The sequence below is a fragment of the Mytilus trossulus genome, chromosome 7 (genome assembly GCF_036588685.1).
Source record: "Mytilus trossulus isolate FHL-02 chromosome 7, PNRI_Mtr1.1.1.hap1, whole genome shotgun sequence".
Taxonomy (NCBI): domain Eukaryota; kingdom Metazoa; phylum Mollusca; class Bivalvia; order Mytilida; family Mytilidae; genus Mytilus; species Mytilus trossulus.
In genome coordinates this window covers 61,943,274-61,959,367 of record NC_086379.1, presented here as the reverse complement: position 1 = coordinate 61,959,367, position 16,094 = coordinate 61,943,274, and the positions used below count along the sequence as shown (strand labels likewise).

At 31.3% G+C, this 16,094-nt stretch overlaps 1 protein-coding gene across 2 annotated transcripts in view; it reads left to right on the top strand.

The window, feature by feature from the left end:
- LOC134725485 (choline O-acetyltransferase-like) overlaps positions 1-15,600 on the top strand; it is an 82,265-nt gene extending 66,665 nt beyond the window's left edge. For both annotated transcript variants that reach the window (XM_063589333.1, XM_063589332.1), the window contains 9 exons: positions 1,278-1,458; positions 3,256-3,433; positions 4,362-4,674; positions 5,485-5,616; positions 7,740-7,862; positions 8,429-8,567; positions 10,278-10,340; positions 12,464-12,601; positions 13,637-15,600. In XM_063589333.1, the coding sequence (XP_063445403.1) occupies positions 1,278-1,458; positions 3,256-3,433; positions 4,362-4,674; positions 5,485-5,616; positions 7,740-7,862; positions 8,429-8,567; positions 10,278-10,340; positions 12,464-12,601; positions 13,637-14,029 (1,660 nt within the window). In that variant the 3' untranslated portion in view covers positions 14,030-15,600. The remainder of the gene's footprint in view (positions 1-1,277; positions 1,459-3,255; positions 3,434-4,361; positions 4,675-5,484; positions 5,617-7,739; positions 7,863-8,428; positions 8,568-10,277; positions 10,341-12,463; positions 12,602-13,636) is intronic.
- Positions 15,601-16,094: the final 494 nt, after the last annotated feature.

The following is a 16,094-nucleotide window of genomic DNA, read 5'->3' as shown; positions in this document are numbered from 1 at the left end:
TAATTAAGTGTACAGCTGACATAAACTTGGTCATTATGTACATCTAATAGTTACTAAAACGGAGTGTAATTTCCGACTTTGGAAGTCTTTAGTATTTTATAGTATAATTAGTTTCATCAATTTCTCTTCCGAAATATCCATTTAAATACTACTATACCGGTCAGTAAATGGTACAAACGTATAAAAGACGACAATAAAAAGTCTGTGATTACATTAAAAACCATTCAATCATTCGTATCAATCATATATTGTTTCTTGTGCAAAATGTACATGTTTCAAATGTTGACTGGAAGGAAAAGAAAGTAATATATACTAGTATACAAATGATATAAAAGTAACTTAAGAAGTGTATCATAATCATGATAGTTTATTTTTTATTTTGAATATTGCCTTATATGTGAACATCAAAAAGAATTTTGCTAAAAGTTTTCAAAAGATAAAATGGTAAGGGAGAGACCTGTACAAAACCGACAATTAACATTTAACACAGATTGTATTAGATGATATGAATACTTACGGTATATTAAGAGGCAACAGAAGTTAACCCATGTTGTTAGCTCATAAATCATTATCAAAGTAAGAACAAACCAAAAAACTAATGAAATATCATGCACATCAAAGGCTGCATAAGTGACTGTTGTCTATATGATAAACGTCTCCTGTTATGGCATTACCAGTCATGCAAATCAATGCTATCAAAATAGCATGATCGGGAATAGGAAAAAATCAGTGAGCTGGAAGATCAGACGCTTACTTGTTCTTGTATCTAAAAGGAGAAAACAGCGAAAAAATGTAGGTACTAAGAAACATCGTATCGGTTCACCAATTCCTGATGGTGACCGACAAACCTATGCATTGTTGATTTCATGCATTAATTCCCATAAATCGTACTGAATAATTTTTAAAGCAGAGTATGTGTATCTGCAGACAGGAATTAGGTGTCTGTCATGTATATTAAAAGTGATCACATGTTCCAACTTATCACATCAATCTGCTGACAAAATATGAAGCCAATTTTTTTAGCGGGGTAGGATAAATAAAGAGGTAAACAAGAGGTACATGTAAACCCAAAGTATGCACAAACTCATAGTGCTAAAACTGACAAAGACAAACATCCGTATAGAAAACGAGACATTAAAAAAAACATTTATGCAAAACAAACCCTATCGAAATATGGGGTGATCTCAGCTGCTCCAGTAGGGTAATATATATCGAGTTTAAAATGAGGAAATGCATCCAGTTTAACAGTCTTATACGTCATTTACATTTTTTTTCAGGCGTGGGTTACCTATTGACAGAGCCAGACACAAGGAAAAGGGACAACCACTATGCATGGAGCAATATTACAAACTATTTACATCATACAGAATCCCTGGTGTGAAGAAAGATTCTTTAATCTCTAACCATACAAACTTAATGCCAGAACCAGAACATATCATTGTCATATGCAAAAATCAGGTAATTCTATGACACTATGTCCTGACGTTGCTGTATAATGAAAAGTACTCCAATGTGTAAAATCTGGTTAGCTTTGTTTAAAAAAAAAAACCTTAACGTTTTAATTTGATAGTTTCTTTAAATATAACTTTGATACTTGTATTCATAATTATCATTTGGTGTTAATTTTCTTCAAAATTCAAAAACCATAGGAGCTTGCAATATGTGACAAAACTTTGAAATTAAAAATCCAATTACAGTTACGAAAATATATAGTTGCGAAAATAATTAAATCTAAAATAGCGACAGAGTAATATCACTTCTGACATTAACTTACAGAGCAAAGCAGAATATGAGGAAAGCGAATTTTAATTATATACCATGAAAATGGTTGCTTTCTGTGAAAATCATCGTTATTAACAAGGAGCAAAAATAAACTGTTCAACATGTTTTGATCGATATGTACAGAATTTACACTACTTGTATAAAACGTTCGAACTGTAACAGTATCTTATTTTTCCTAAAATGAAGAATAAAATAACAAATAGGGTTTATTTTAAAAGTAAAATAGCAAATATACCAGCCTCCAAGGAAATTGATTTAACAAAATTTAACACCAAACAGATGGAAAACGACTGTTTAATATTCCTCACTTTCTGACTACTGTGGATTCATTTATTTTCGTGGGTATCAATTTTCGTGGATTGACGAAAACCAGCATTTTCGTGGATATTTGATTTCGTGGTTTTGCCAATATCTGCATACGAAGCCTATAGAAAATTTGTAATTCGTTGAACATTTGAATTCGTGGTTCACCTGTACCCACGAAAACCACGAAAATTGATATCCGACGAATAATAATGTATTCACAGTATGGGAAAGATTTTAAAGAATGCAAACGACCAAGCTATAAAACTACTTTTCAAAACAGTACTTTTGCTAAAAAATTGTAATCATGATATCCTCATAACATTTCAGGTGAAAACGGGATAAACGAAAAAAATATATATCAAACTTTTTAGTTCAGTAATGGTGTCTTTGACTTCTAGTCAATGAATGTAAAAGCTGCACGATAGTTTCCATGTCCATGCATGTCAGCTAAACTGAACAAACATATTGTCAAACGAATGTTTGATCCGGATTTTCTCATATTGAAACCCGTCTAGCATTAAGGCAACACAGATAAATTAACGTTTGAAGATAACCATACTGTCTTCAACAAGCGCATATAATTTTGCGTTTTATGTATATTCCATATCAGGTTAGTATACACAAAATTAACACTGTTCGAGTCAGTGAAACATCATGGGTTGAAAATAATTAGTTTTAAACATATATTTAATAATAATTCCGAATAGTGAACCAACACCTTTGAAATCGTTTTGGTAGAGTCTCTGAAGTGAATGCTATACTTCAATAATATTCGCAGATGAAACATGTAGACCTTAGATAATAAATTTGCAGACCATTTGAAGCGTTGTCGTCAATTTTGAATATTATCAAAAAAAGAATATATTTTATATAATATTTATTTTTTAATACAATATACTCATATATAACCCGAGACGAATACGGTAAGTTGTAAAAAAGGTGAGTGCATGAGACGCCATCATGACTAGTTTTTTTCTACAAGTTGCCACATAATGGCGCATGCGAACTCATTCCATGTCATTCTCTAAAAAAAAACTCTAATACTTGAACATTCCGTGTTTATTGCAATATTGTCAAATAAGCAAAATAGTTATGTCGGTATTGTGGATGATTTATTTAGAAATGTTTATTATATAAACTCCTTCTATTGTTCTTTCTTTTTCACAGTTCTTTGTGTTGGATGTAATAAATAATTTTACTAGACTGAGTGAGGGCGATCTGTTCACTCAGCTAGGAAGGATATATAAAATGGCAGAAGAAAACGCAGCCAAGGCCGAGCCAATCGGCATTCTTACCGCGGCTTACAGAGATCAATGGTCGATAGCAAGGGCAAAGCTAATGGAAGGTAAAATACATTCTTTGCAAAATGAATAGTAGAGTATAAGAATGACAGAGTATTCAATACCTTATATTCTATCTCATGTTTTTATGAAGGCATTCATGATTGTTTAACAAATTAAAAAAAATATGACTTCATTCTAGTTATGTCTTGTCATTAGGCTCTAGTTGCAATTCATCAACATTAATACAACTCTTTTAGAGACAATCTATTTTATATTCTCACGTGTATATTTATTTTGGTGGGGTTCGTGTTGCTCAGTTTTTAGTTTTCTATGTTTGTTTTGGGTGCTTTTAGTCTTTCTTTTAAGGTGGTACCCAACACCCTTACTAAAATTAATTTGGCTCGTTTAATTTTCATTAAAATTTAACAAAGTATTTACTTTGACCCTTTGACAAAAATATAAAAATTTCAAAAAATTCGAACAAACCGTTTTATCAGAAAAATTACACTGGTTATATAGCAGTTTGACAAATAATTATTTTGATCACTGAGAAGCTTACTATATCATCAAAACACAACGTAATTAAAACGTTTAGCTGATTTTATAGAGTTATCTCCCTGTAGTGTGAGGTATTACCTTAAGCCATTATGGTTTTTTTTAATTATGCGTTTGAATGTCACTTTGGTATTTTCGTCAATCTTTCAACATTTTACCGTTGTATGGTGTAATATGCTCACGTTTTTTTATGGTACCATATACCACTACCGAAGGTCAAGTAACAGAACCCAATACGTAAAGCCCTGAATGTTAAACTTTTCAAAAACGTATTTATTTCTAAGTATCCATATTTTCGCTGGTGAACCATAATTTATTCAAATCCAGGGCGATAGTATATTAAACAAATCAATATCACGAATATTAAAAGCAAAATAAAAATGATATTCAGATTTTTTTCTGTTTTAAATTGCTTTTTATTTCTTCTACGAACAGATTCAACAAATCGTGATTCCTTAGATGCAATAGAAAGATGTATATTTGTACTGTGTTTAGACAAAGGTATTCCATTGTTATTCAATCACCAGAACAGTATAGATGAAACAAATAAAAATATAAGAGATGATGTTTCTCTTGCCTTCCAAATGTTGCATGGCATGGGGACAAACCTAAATGGTGCAAACCGTTGGTACGATAAAACTATGCAGTTTGTGATCTCTGAAGATGGTGCTTGTGGATTGAACTATGAACATTCACCGTCAGAAGGAATAGCAGTTGTGCAATTGATAGAACATTTACTACGTTATATGTAAGTTTTGGCATTGTGTTAGAAAGGTTTCTGTCTGAAAATACTTAAAATGAGACACAACCTATAAATGTTACAGTTATTCGATGTTAAAATTTCGTAAAAAGTAAAATCACAAAAATACTCAGAGGAAAATCCAATCAGAAAGTCCATAATCACATGGCAAAATCAAATGACAAAACACATCAGAAACAAATGAACAAGAACTGTTATATTCCTGACTTGGTAAACTCGTTTAGAAGTATCTAAGTAATGTTTGCACCAAGTAAGGAATAGGCAGTTACTATTTTCACCTGTTCCTTTTTACCCGTTTCCAAATTTGCCTTGATGTATTATTGTTATACTTTTAAAGAACAAAACCGTTACAAACAGAGATGCTCAAATATTAAGAATAAAGAGATGGATCAATCTAGAAATGTTTTTGAAGTTATCAAAATGATCATTTCTATATTTGATGGAGTTTTTTGTTGCAGTCAAGTACTAGTGTTTCTATTGTTCCATCGTTATCCTCTTGTGTTTCTCTTGGTTTTTATTTGTTACCTGGATTTGTTTTCTTTCAATCGATTTATGACTTTTGAACAGCAGTATACTAGTGTTGTCCTTAATTACCTCATTTGTGAATTGCATAAAATTAATGAACAAAACAGACATAAGCCTGCGTACATATGCCTCAAAAATAAAATTCTAAATGAAGTTCAAAAATAACATTTTTCCTGTAGTTACTTTCATGTTTTAAAAGGACATATGCTGTACAAAGTAAACATGCAAACATCATATATATGTGTTCTAGTTATCAATTTTGCTTTCTTTCAGGGAAGAGGTGCGTGCAAAACGACTCGTCCGGATGAATTCTGTTTGTGAACTTGCTAGTCCAAGGAAATTACAATGGAAAGTATTTCCAGAAATCGTTGATTCTTTTAATGTGGCGTCAAAACGTTTAGATTGGTAAGATGTCATAGCAAAATATAAAGCTCGTCAAAAATAGATAGAAATAAGAAGATGTGGTATGAGTGCCAATATGACGACTTTCCATCTAAGTCACAATGTGTGAAAAGTAAACAAATATGAATCATAGTGCGGCCTTCAACACGGAGCCATGTCTCACACCGAACAGCAAGCTATAAAGGACCACACAATGACTAGTGTAAAACAATCCTGACAGGAAAACCAACAGTATCATCTATATAAAAAAAAAAAGAGAAACGAGAAAAATTAAATGAACCACATCAACAAAAACTTTCTGATTTTGAACTAGTGCAAACATACATGCAGCATGTTTAATAAGGCGCAAACTTTCACCCTTAACTAAAACCGAAATGTAACATAACAACATAAAAAGACATATTAAGTAAAACAAGTAAAAATGTAAACATTCACTAAGCGAATAAATGTTATCTTTAACAATATAAATACAATAATAATAAAAAAGATCGATGCAACATATGTCAAAAAGTACTCTAACCTGAATAATAAAAAAGAGGGATGCAAAATATGTCAAAAAAGTACTCTAACCTGAATAATAAAAAAGAGGGATGCAAAATATGTCAAAAAGTACTCTAACCTGAATAATAAAAAAGAGGGATGCAAAATATGTCAAAAAGTACTCTAAAATTGAACAATATAGTATCAAATAAAATAAGTTACACAGGTAAATTTAAAATATTATAGTTTTGTTGTTAGGAGTCCGAAAATATTTTTTCTAAATAAATAAAATTAAATGACAAAAATAAAAACGAACCTGGCGTACTAATTTATAATCCTGGTACCTTTGATAACTATTTACACCACTGGGTCGATGCCACTGCTGGTGGACGTTTCGTCCCCGAGGGTATCACCAAGCCCACTAGTCAACACTTCGGTGTTGACATGAATATCAATAATGTGGTCATTTTAATAAATTTCCTGTTACAAAACTTTGATTTTTTCCAAAAACTAAGGATTTTCTTATTCCAGGCATAGATTACCTTAGGCGTTTTTGGCACAACTTTTCGGAATTTTGAATCCTCAATGCTCTTCAACTTTTTAATTGTTTGGCTTTATAAATATTGTGATATGAGCGTCACTGATGAGTCTTATGTAGACGAAACGCGCGTCTGGCGTACTAAATTATAATCCTGGTACCTTTGATAACTATTTGCGCTACATCAATGCACAAATAGCAAAACATGTCAACATAGAAGAACAAAAAGTCAGAAAGACAAACAAAAAAAATGAAAATGGAAATGAAGACTGTGTCAGAGACTATAACATTTGGTAAGCAACCCACAAAGAACATTAACAAAAGCGGGAGAAAAGATAACAAAAGTATTACCATATAACAGAAGTAAAAATGTATTGTCATACTATTAAGTTATTTTTGAAATAAAATATGATATGATTTCATGTATCTCCCTCATGCAAAGCTCTGATTCTTTTCACGAATTTGACTATACTTTTTGGACCTTTCGGATTATAGCTCTTCATCTTTTATATAAGCTTTGGATTTCAAATATTTTGGCCACGAGCATCACTGAAGAGACATGTTTTGTCGAAATGCGCATCTGGTGCAACAAAATTGGTACCGTTGATTTTATTAGGTGTGAGAGCGCTTAGAATGTGATATATTTTTCATATCATGTCTGTAAACCTCAACTTGGTGTGACAGAGCTTTTAAGGTTGATTTCCGATATCATTGTCGTTTCACGAGACTTTACTATGCAAAGTTTTCACTCAGTATCTCAATACAATAATGAAACGTGGAAAAAGACAACAAGGAACAAGCTTTTGATGAACTTAATATCTACATATATCTGTACTGGTATCTTTGATGAATATTTAAATCACCCCCTGTTAATTAGCAAGATCAGTTCAATGCAGTGGTTCAATGCGATCTACTCCGCCCAAATAAAATAGTATTTGGGAGTGTTTATAAAAGTAACGAAATGTTTAAAATCGTCAAATTGGAAAAACAATACTTAATTTTTAAGTGGTATTTAATAATAAAAAAATATAATATGTTAAATCGTTCAACATTTCATACTATATATTGGAACACATCTGCATTAATTATAATATAATTATTCTTGCAGTAAAATTGAGGATCTTGATCTTTACATATTAAGATTTGTGGAATTCGGAAAAGAGTTTCCAAAGTCAATGAGTATGAGTCCAGACTCCTTCATACAACTATCTTTACAATTAACATTTTACAAGTAAGTATGGACATCTTAAAGGACAATTATTGCATTGAAAAAAATATAATACATGAGGTAGTTTGTTACAGATTGTTGTTTTTTTTAATTTCCAGGTTGAATGAATCTTGAAGCTTGTTTGTACATTCTTAAATTGTTTGTGCTAAGCGCACTTCATTATCCGATCATCAAATTTGAATTGATGACAATGTTTCTAATACGTCAGTAAAAAAAGAACCAGAACCAAGTAAATATCAAAACAACAATGCGCCAGAATGTTCTTAACTGTCTTAATAAATGAGACTAAATAAACGGACAAAAATACTTCGACTTGACAAATAAATTTCCTCAAACACTGAGAAAATTATTGCCTGTACTTCACTTGACAAAAAGAAGTATATTTATTAAATTTAAAATGATTTTGGCGGTTGTTTCCTCGTGTGTTCAAGTTTTTCATTGATTAGAACGTAATAATATTATGTATCTTTTAATACTTAATATAACCACGTAACGATGAAATATATAACACCTTAATACAGTACACGATATTCAAGATTTTTAAATATATACAAAAATTAATGCTTCAGAATTCACAGAAAACTTGTGTCTACTTATGAAAGTGCATCAACTCGTCGGTTTAGACTTGGCAGAGTAGACAACATAAGAGCCAATTCTCCAGCTGCGCTTGAATGGGTAAAAGCCATGATAGGAGAAGTGTTAGTGTCTGTGAGTATATATAAATTTACTTTCACCTGAGTTTATTTGTTGGTGGTCCTTTGTTGTCAACATTCAAAGTTTTTTCAGTTCGTATCAAATTTGACTTGATTTTTTTAAAAGTCATAAACAAACAAGTTCTTTTTGAAATACAATGTTTTTGCTCTTTCACGTTACTACTTATTCTTTTAATTTTACAGCAGTTTTTTCTGTGTTTGTTCCATTTGAAAGTAATATTAAAATACAAATAAAACCTGTACTTTTTACTACAATAGAACATATTGAGAAAAAAGTCATTAACCGATGAGATAAATAGAAATGTCATTAATAGTTCTATATATCTGTTAATCCACCAACAATGTTACAGACCAATAGATGCACTGGTGTATGAATGAAAACTCAACAACTAGGAATTGAAACAATTCTTCTTTCATTTTAAATTTTGACTTGAATCTTCTTTAGTCAATGTCTTCATTTTTTTTTAACTTAATAAATCCTTAGCAATACTATAACCCTGACATTTATAAAAACTATATGAACATTTTTTATTGTAATTCACGGCTGCCATACTTGTCAGAAGAAGGAAATAAAGAAATATTACCGTCATTTACATCTTTCCTGTATTCCGTCAATTCTAAATGCATTTTTCTATAAAAGGATATTTCAATGTTTTACATAAACTTATTGTTGAAAAGGAGCAGAGTCCGCATTACAACAATGTCACAATCCTACATACTGTAAAAGTGCATTAAACACGTTAAATATTGTCTCATAGCGATCATTGATTAATCTTTGGTGCTTTGTGGGTAAACACATAAACTTATAAAAAGACAAAGCAGTCTGATAGAATACTACTAGGTACACCTGTATGAATGGATTCAAATTAAAGATGCATTGTGGTATAATCCACTTCTATTCATTTAAAATAATAACTTATAATCTGGTCATTTATTGTGCGTGCTTATTGTGTGCCACTCACAATGGTTTTGTATGCGTATAAAGGAAAACAAATACAGAAAAATAACGGAAAAGAAAGGTGAATTAGAGCCGTATTTGGCACAACTTTTTGGAATTTTGAATCCTCTATGCTCTTCAACTTTGTACTTGTTTGGCTTTATAAGAATTTTGATATGAGCGTCACTGATGAGTCTTATGTAAAGACGAAACGCGCGTCTGGCGTACTTAATTATATAATCCTGGTACCTTTGATAACTATTGTTTTGGTTCTAAATTGTCTTAGGTTTGAAGATTATTAGGTCGTCTTTTCCCTTAACGTCAGAGTACATACTGAACACTTTCTCTTTTATCATCGATAAGGACGTTCGATTTTATTTACATATTTTTAAAAATTAAATAATAAATATATTGTTAAAATAAGTTTTTACAAGGAATTATGATGATTTATTTATTCTACTGAAAAGGGAATAAAAATACTTTAGATGGCTCGGGTAAATATAATGTATTTATTCGAACCATACGAGAATAGCGTGATTTCGACTGTACCTCATTTTAAGCATATGTTATAGCTTTATTCAAATATAACTTGCTTCGGAAGCTACCCGACATGGGATATATTCCAACCACGTTCGAACTCAGATATTCATTATTGCAAGACAGTTCTTCCCTTTTTTGAATCTACCTCGGAGTTCGGAATTATTGTTTTACATTTTATGGCTCTCAGGAATATATTTTCATGCTTAATTTAGTACTTGTTTTTTTCAGGATATGGAGAAAATGGTTCTTTTACGCAAAGCTATGCAAAAACAAACTGAAATTATGACTGAGGTATGAATTAATATTTAAATATACCAATTGACTTTTTTGATTTCAGAATCCTATTATGATTTATAGTTTTGTTTGCATAATGTGTTTCTTGAAGTATGTCAATGAAAATACACATAGTATAAGCAAAGAAGATTCCGAGAAAATCCCTAAAAGACAAAAAATAAAGCCAAAGCCGGGCAAGGAATTAGAGCCGTGCATGCAAGAGGGAAATTCCTTAATTTAAAATAATTTCCTAAACTTTGTAAAAGCAAATTTCAATAACACAATATTCGTTTTTTTCACGCCAGTACCGAAATACTGGCTACTGGGCTGATGATAACATCAGGGACGTACATTCCACCAGTAGAAGTATCGACACTGGGCCAGTTGTAACATTAACGGTCCCGATTTTATTGCACTAGATGTGCATTTCGAAAATTAATGTCTCAATTAATTCAGTGATACTCCAGAACATTTGAAATTCAAAACTTAAATAAACATTGAGGGGCTGATAAATAAAAGCAACAGAAGTGAACTTACTGCTGCTAATGCGACCAAGGCTTGCATAAAGGAGATATATTACCTAATTTCAAATAATTGAGCGCCACCGATGAGTCTTTTGATGACGAAACGCGCGTCTGGCGTATATACTAAATTTAGTCTTGGTATCTATGATGAGTTTATTTACAACCACTGGGTCGATGCCACTGCTGGTGGAGATTTATTTCCCCGAGGGTATCACAAGTCCAGTAGTCAACACTTTTTGTGCTGACATGAATGTTATATTTATCAATTTACTGTTTACAATTTTTTGGATTTTTTTTAAATACTAAGGCTTTCTACCTCAGGCATAGATTACCTTAGCTGTATTTGGCAAAACTTTTAGGATTGTTGGTCCTCAATGCTCTTCAACTTCGTACTTCATTTGGCCTTTTTAACTTTTTTGGATTCAAGCGTCACTGATGAGTCTTTTGAAGACGAAACGCGCGTGTGGCGTATATACTAAATTTAGTACTGGTATCTATGATGAGTTTATTCTGAAATACTGTAAAAGAAAATTTTAATTATACAATATCCGTATTAATATATTTTCATACTAGTACCGAAAAACTGGGTACTTGGCTGATGATAAATAATGTATATATGTGAAAATCAAGATTTTTTTTATTGATTTTTACGTCTTTTTTTTCTGTTTGGCAGTCCATATTTGCTTATCCGGAACTATGCTAAATGAGAAATGCACATCTCCTTTTCGGTTACATCGATAACTGCTCTATTTTGTCGACTCTCTCTCAATTTTTCTGTTGTCATTGAATTTTAATCTGTCCTAAATGTTTATTTGTACTATATCTTGTCATGTAATGTTGCCATTTCATCAGTATATTTAACATTGCCATAAAGCGCGAGGTGTGTACACTCGTTTGTTTTTGTTGCACTTCAGTGTTTCTGTTCATTCGTTGTTTTACTCTTAAAGTTGGTGTGTTTCCCGCGGGTTTACTTTGTAACCAGGATTTGTTTTTCTCTCAATCTATTTATGACTTTCAAACAGCGGTATAATACTATTGCCTTTATTTAATAGCGTGAAGTTTCAAAAGATGAATTTTAATTACCATATTTCTGGATTGTTTTAAATCAAAAACATTTAAGACACATCACAGATAAATAGTAAATGTAGATGATGTAAGCAAGAAGTTAGCAAAATTCCTTCATATATGGATATATTGTTGGTTGCTGAACGTCCAAAGGCAAATATTTCGTAACGTAAGTTCAGAAATACTAGTATAGGTATGTTAGGATGATGGTTGGGCAAGTTCAGATTAAATCAGGAAAGTGAATGTATATTCGATACAGACAGACATTTTGACTTGCAACAGGCTATCTACGTACCCATTAAATAGTTGATACAAGAGTTATGAACGTGCAGCAAGCGTACCAATCTCTCATCGGATTTAATTTCCCATTCAGACCAAACGTTGCTGCGTACTTGAACATACCGCACTTTGGCAAAGTATATTGCTGTAGTGACCATGTTTCTATTTCCCAGTCACAATTTGGTGTTCTCCATATATGAAACGATTAAACAATTTGTTTGACAACTTTAACGTTTCTTTTACCACCTTTAAATATATTCATTTGTCTTACAGAATATTTTGGGACAAGGAACAGATTGCCATCTTCTTGGTTTAAGGGAAATGGCAGTGGAATTAGGACGTTCTGTTCCAGATTTATTCCTTGATGACGGTTTCAGGATTGCCAATCACTTTTCATTATCAACGAGTCAGGTACAATATCATTTGAATAGAAACGATAGGGCGAATCATTTCATGACACAAAATACGTGCAATCATATTACAAACTCAGCGATAACTGCAGTAACCATATTTTGACTGTTTTTCGATAATGTCTGTTTTGTTCACGCATCGTTGTACAAATAACGGAATGGAATGCGACTGTCATATACGTGAGAGGTTTAGCGATATTAAACCAGATTCAATCCACCATTTTCTACATTTGAAAATGCCTGCACCGAGTCGGGAATGTGACAGTTGTTATCCATTCGTTTGATGTGTTTTATCATTTTATTTTGTCTTTGATTAGGGACTCTCCGTTTTGAATTGTCCTCGTAGTTCAGTATTTTTTGATGATTTTACTTTTTACAAAGCAATTGATGTTACATTGATTCCTCCAATACTGAGTAAATGTTCACTGCAAATTCAAGACGGCCTCTATTTTAGGTTGGAATAGATGACTTTGATCACATTTCGGGAATTGATGTCGGTCAAATAACTTGACAAACTACGAGGAAATTTTTTTTTAAGTCACGAATGAATATAAACAAAAAAAGAAATAGTGCCGGTTTTTTTAAATATATTTTACATATTAATGTATTTATCTAAAAATTTTGACTTGTGATAGTGTTTGTGACGATTTGTATTTAATATTGACATCATTCATACAGAAACTATATTCTAACTTATAAATATGTTATTTATTTTTCATTAATCTATATTTCATTTTTTAATTAATAACATGGTTTACTGTTCATTTGCTCAAAACTATCCAATTTACAATGTCGATAAATATTTCCTTAGTGAACCTTTTAGAAACACATAGCGCTATACTTCGTACTTATTGACACATGTCAAACATCTTCTATCAACATTGTTTGGAAAAAACGATTTTAACTCGCAAACTAAGAAAATCGACAATCAGTTTGGCATTGAATTATATCTCCACGTGTGGTATAAATAAAACATCTTCAAAACAATATGGCAATTCATTCATACATATCAAAACTTAAGAATATTTGATTGCAGGTTCCAACTACTATGGACGCATTCATGTGTTATGGACCCGTTGTACCGGATGGATACGGTGTGTGCTACAATCCACACCCTCACAATATTCTTGTTTGTATCACATCTTTTAAAAGTCACTCGGAAACAAGATCTGATTATTTTGCATATACATTAGAAAGCAGTTTCCTTCAAATGCAGGAACTTTGTTTGAAAACGTCGGAAGCAGCACGTCCACTGCAGACCGTTCAAGAAAACTTACATGAAATTCAAAATTCTACAGACATGCGTAACGGAAGTGTTTCTCGATTACACAATGGAGATTGTCATGGATCTCCTAGTAGGAGTCCTAGACATTTAGCGAGGTCAAAACGAGTTGGAAGTTCAAGTAATGAGGTAAAAACTCAAAAATAGATTGATGAATCGCAACATCAATTGTTTACCACAGCATCGTAGCAACTGAATGTATTGGTTGATTGTTAATAGGGACTTTCTCAAGATGAAAGAATAACTAACTGTAAAAGAAGCATGAGAATACCATGCATCCGTTTTTCATTAAAATATACGCAGCGCCATGCACATATTGAGTACATCTCTCTATAATATTATAAACAATGATTTTCGGATCATGGTTCGTGTCTTTAAAAGTTCTACATAATGATGACAATCAGAATTAATGTTTTGAAGAATTCATAGTCCAAAGAAATGTATGCCTTCTATCTTGTCTTATTCATATTAGAAATGAAACCTATGTTTTCTATATTGGGTAGTATGAATTCAATGCTAAAACGAATTATAACTTAAAAACGTATCTAACGGATTCTTGTAAATCAATCGAGTTAAACAAAAATATTAACTATAATAAGTAGCATGCATGTATAAGAAATTAAAAACAAAAGAAAGACTACTCAAAAATCTTGAAAAAATGAAGCCACTGCATTTTTTGTTAACATCAGAGAAACAAATAAATTTTACGACTTTTGGGGGTCTCATAGAATAATTTATATATTTGTTGTTATACAATTATAGTCTGTGATTTCTTAAATGTTAATATTTGTTAAATGGACCTCATGTTAAATTTACTAACTTCTGTGATAAATACATATTAATAGGCAGATTTTCCTTCTTCGTTCTTTAGGACACCATATATTGTAGGTACACACCTTTCTTAAAGAATATTGAATATCACTAAAGGGTTTTGCACACCTCTGTTCTGTGTTTCATGCCATTAAACGTCCAACACGAAATAAAATTATAGCGAATAGAAAAATAGTTACAAACAGTCATATTAGCTTATATTATAGTAGCTTCCGTAAATGATGATTATCACAAACTCCGAAATCAAAATAATTTTCAATTTTTGATGTCCGTCTAAGTAAACTCATCACAGATACCTGGTTGAAATTTTTATACGCCAGACGCAGGTTTTAATATCCCTTAAATAAACCAAATTATCAGTCATTATCGAGTATGTATGAAGAGAGTATGAAGAGAGTTGAATATATACTTGTCAACAAAAGAAACGATACAAGACTTTTTTTTCAAATTAAAGATAAAGTTTTTCCTTCATTGGACCAATATTGAAGGTAGTAATACTTAATCATTATGGAAATATAAATCCGTTAAAAAAAAATTATTTTTTTGCTTTTGTGACGTTTTTTTGCATTTATTTTTTTTTACAAAATTTACATAAAACGACAATTTAAAAAAAAGAAGTTCCAACTAATGATGCAAACTTCTCATTTAAAAGTAAAGACAGTGTTTGCCATAAATTTGTTTTTAAAAATCATACAGTTTCTTCGTTTATTTGTTAAGCAAAGTTCGGCCCCACGAGAAATCGTTAAAATGTATACATTATCAACTGATATACCATAGACAGTATGTGTAAAAAGATATTCAAAAAGCGATAGCAATCTTAAAACTAGTCCGAAAGGTTCCAAATTTACTGTGTGTGTTTTTCATATCTAAAGCATTTATTTGAGACGAAAATATTTTTTTTTTTTTTTTTTGATTTTTTGAGATTTCAAAAATCACTTTTTTTCCCAAAAATTTGAAAAATCAATATTTCAACCCATTAGTTACATCATGAACTTAACTTGATTATCATATTGAATATTTTTAAACACATTTCAAATTTAATTTTGTGCTTAGCAAATTATGTGTCGATTTTTTTTCAACTTTCCGCATAACTAATTTGCATCCTTTGATCATTTACACGGAATTTAGATACTTTCCGACAAGTTTTGATTTTCATTATCACATGTGCATACATTGCAAATGAAAGCTTTTTAAAATAGTGTATCTCATTTTGTTTTATATAAAATACTTTTTGATAATTTCTATTTCAAAGTCGTGTATCGTTTCTTTTGTTGACTAGTATATCATTTCTTTTTATGATTTTCCAAATTGTGGTTACTTCGACGATCAATACATGTCTCTAGTCCAGTCAAACTAAGATTTAACCTCAAACTAATTGCAA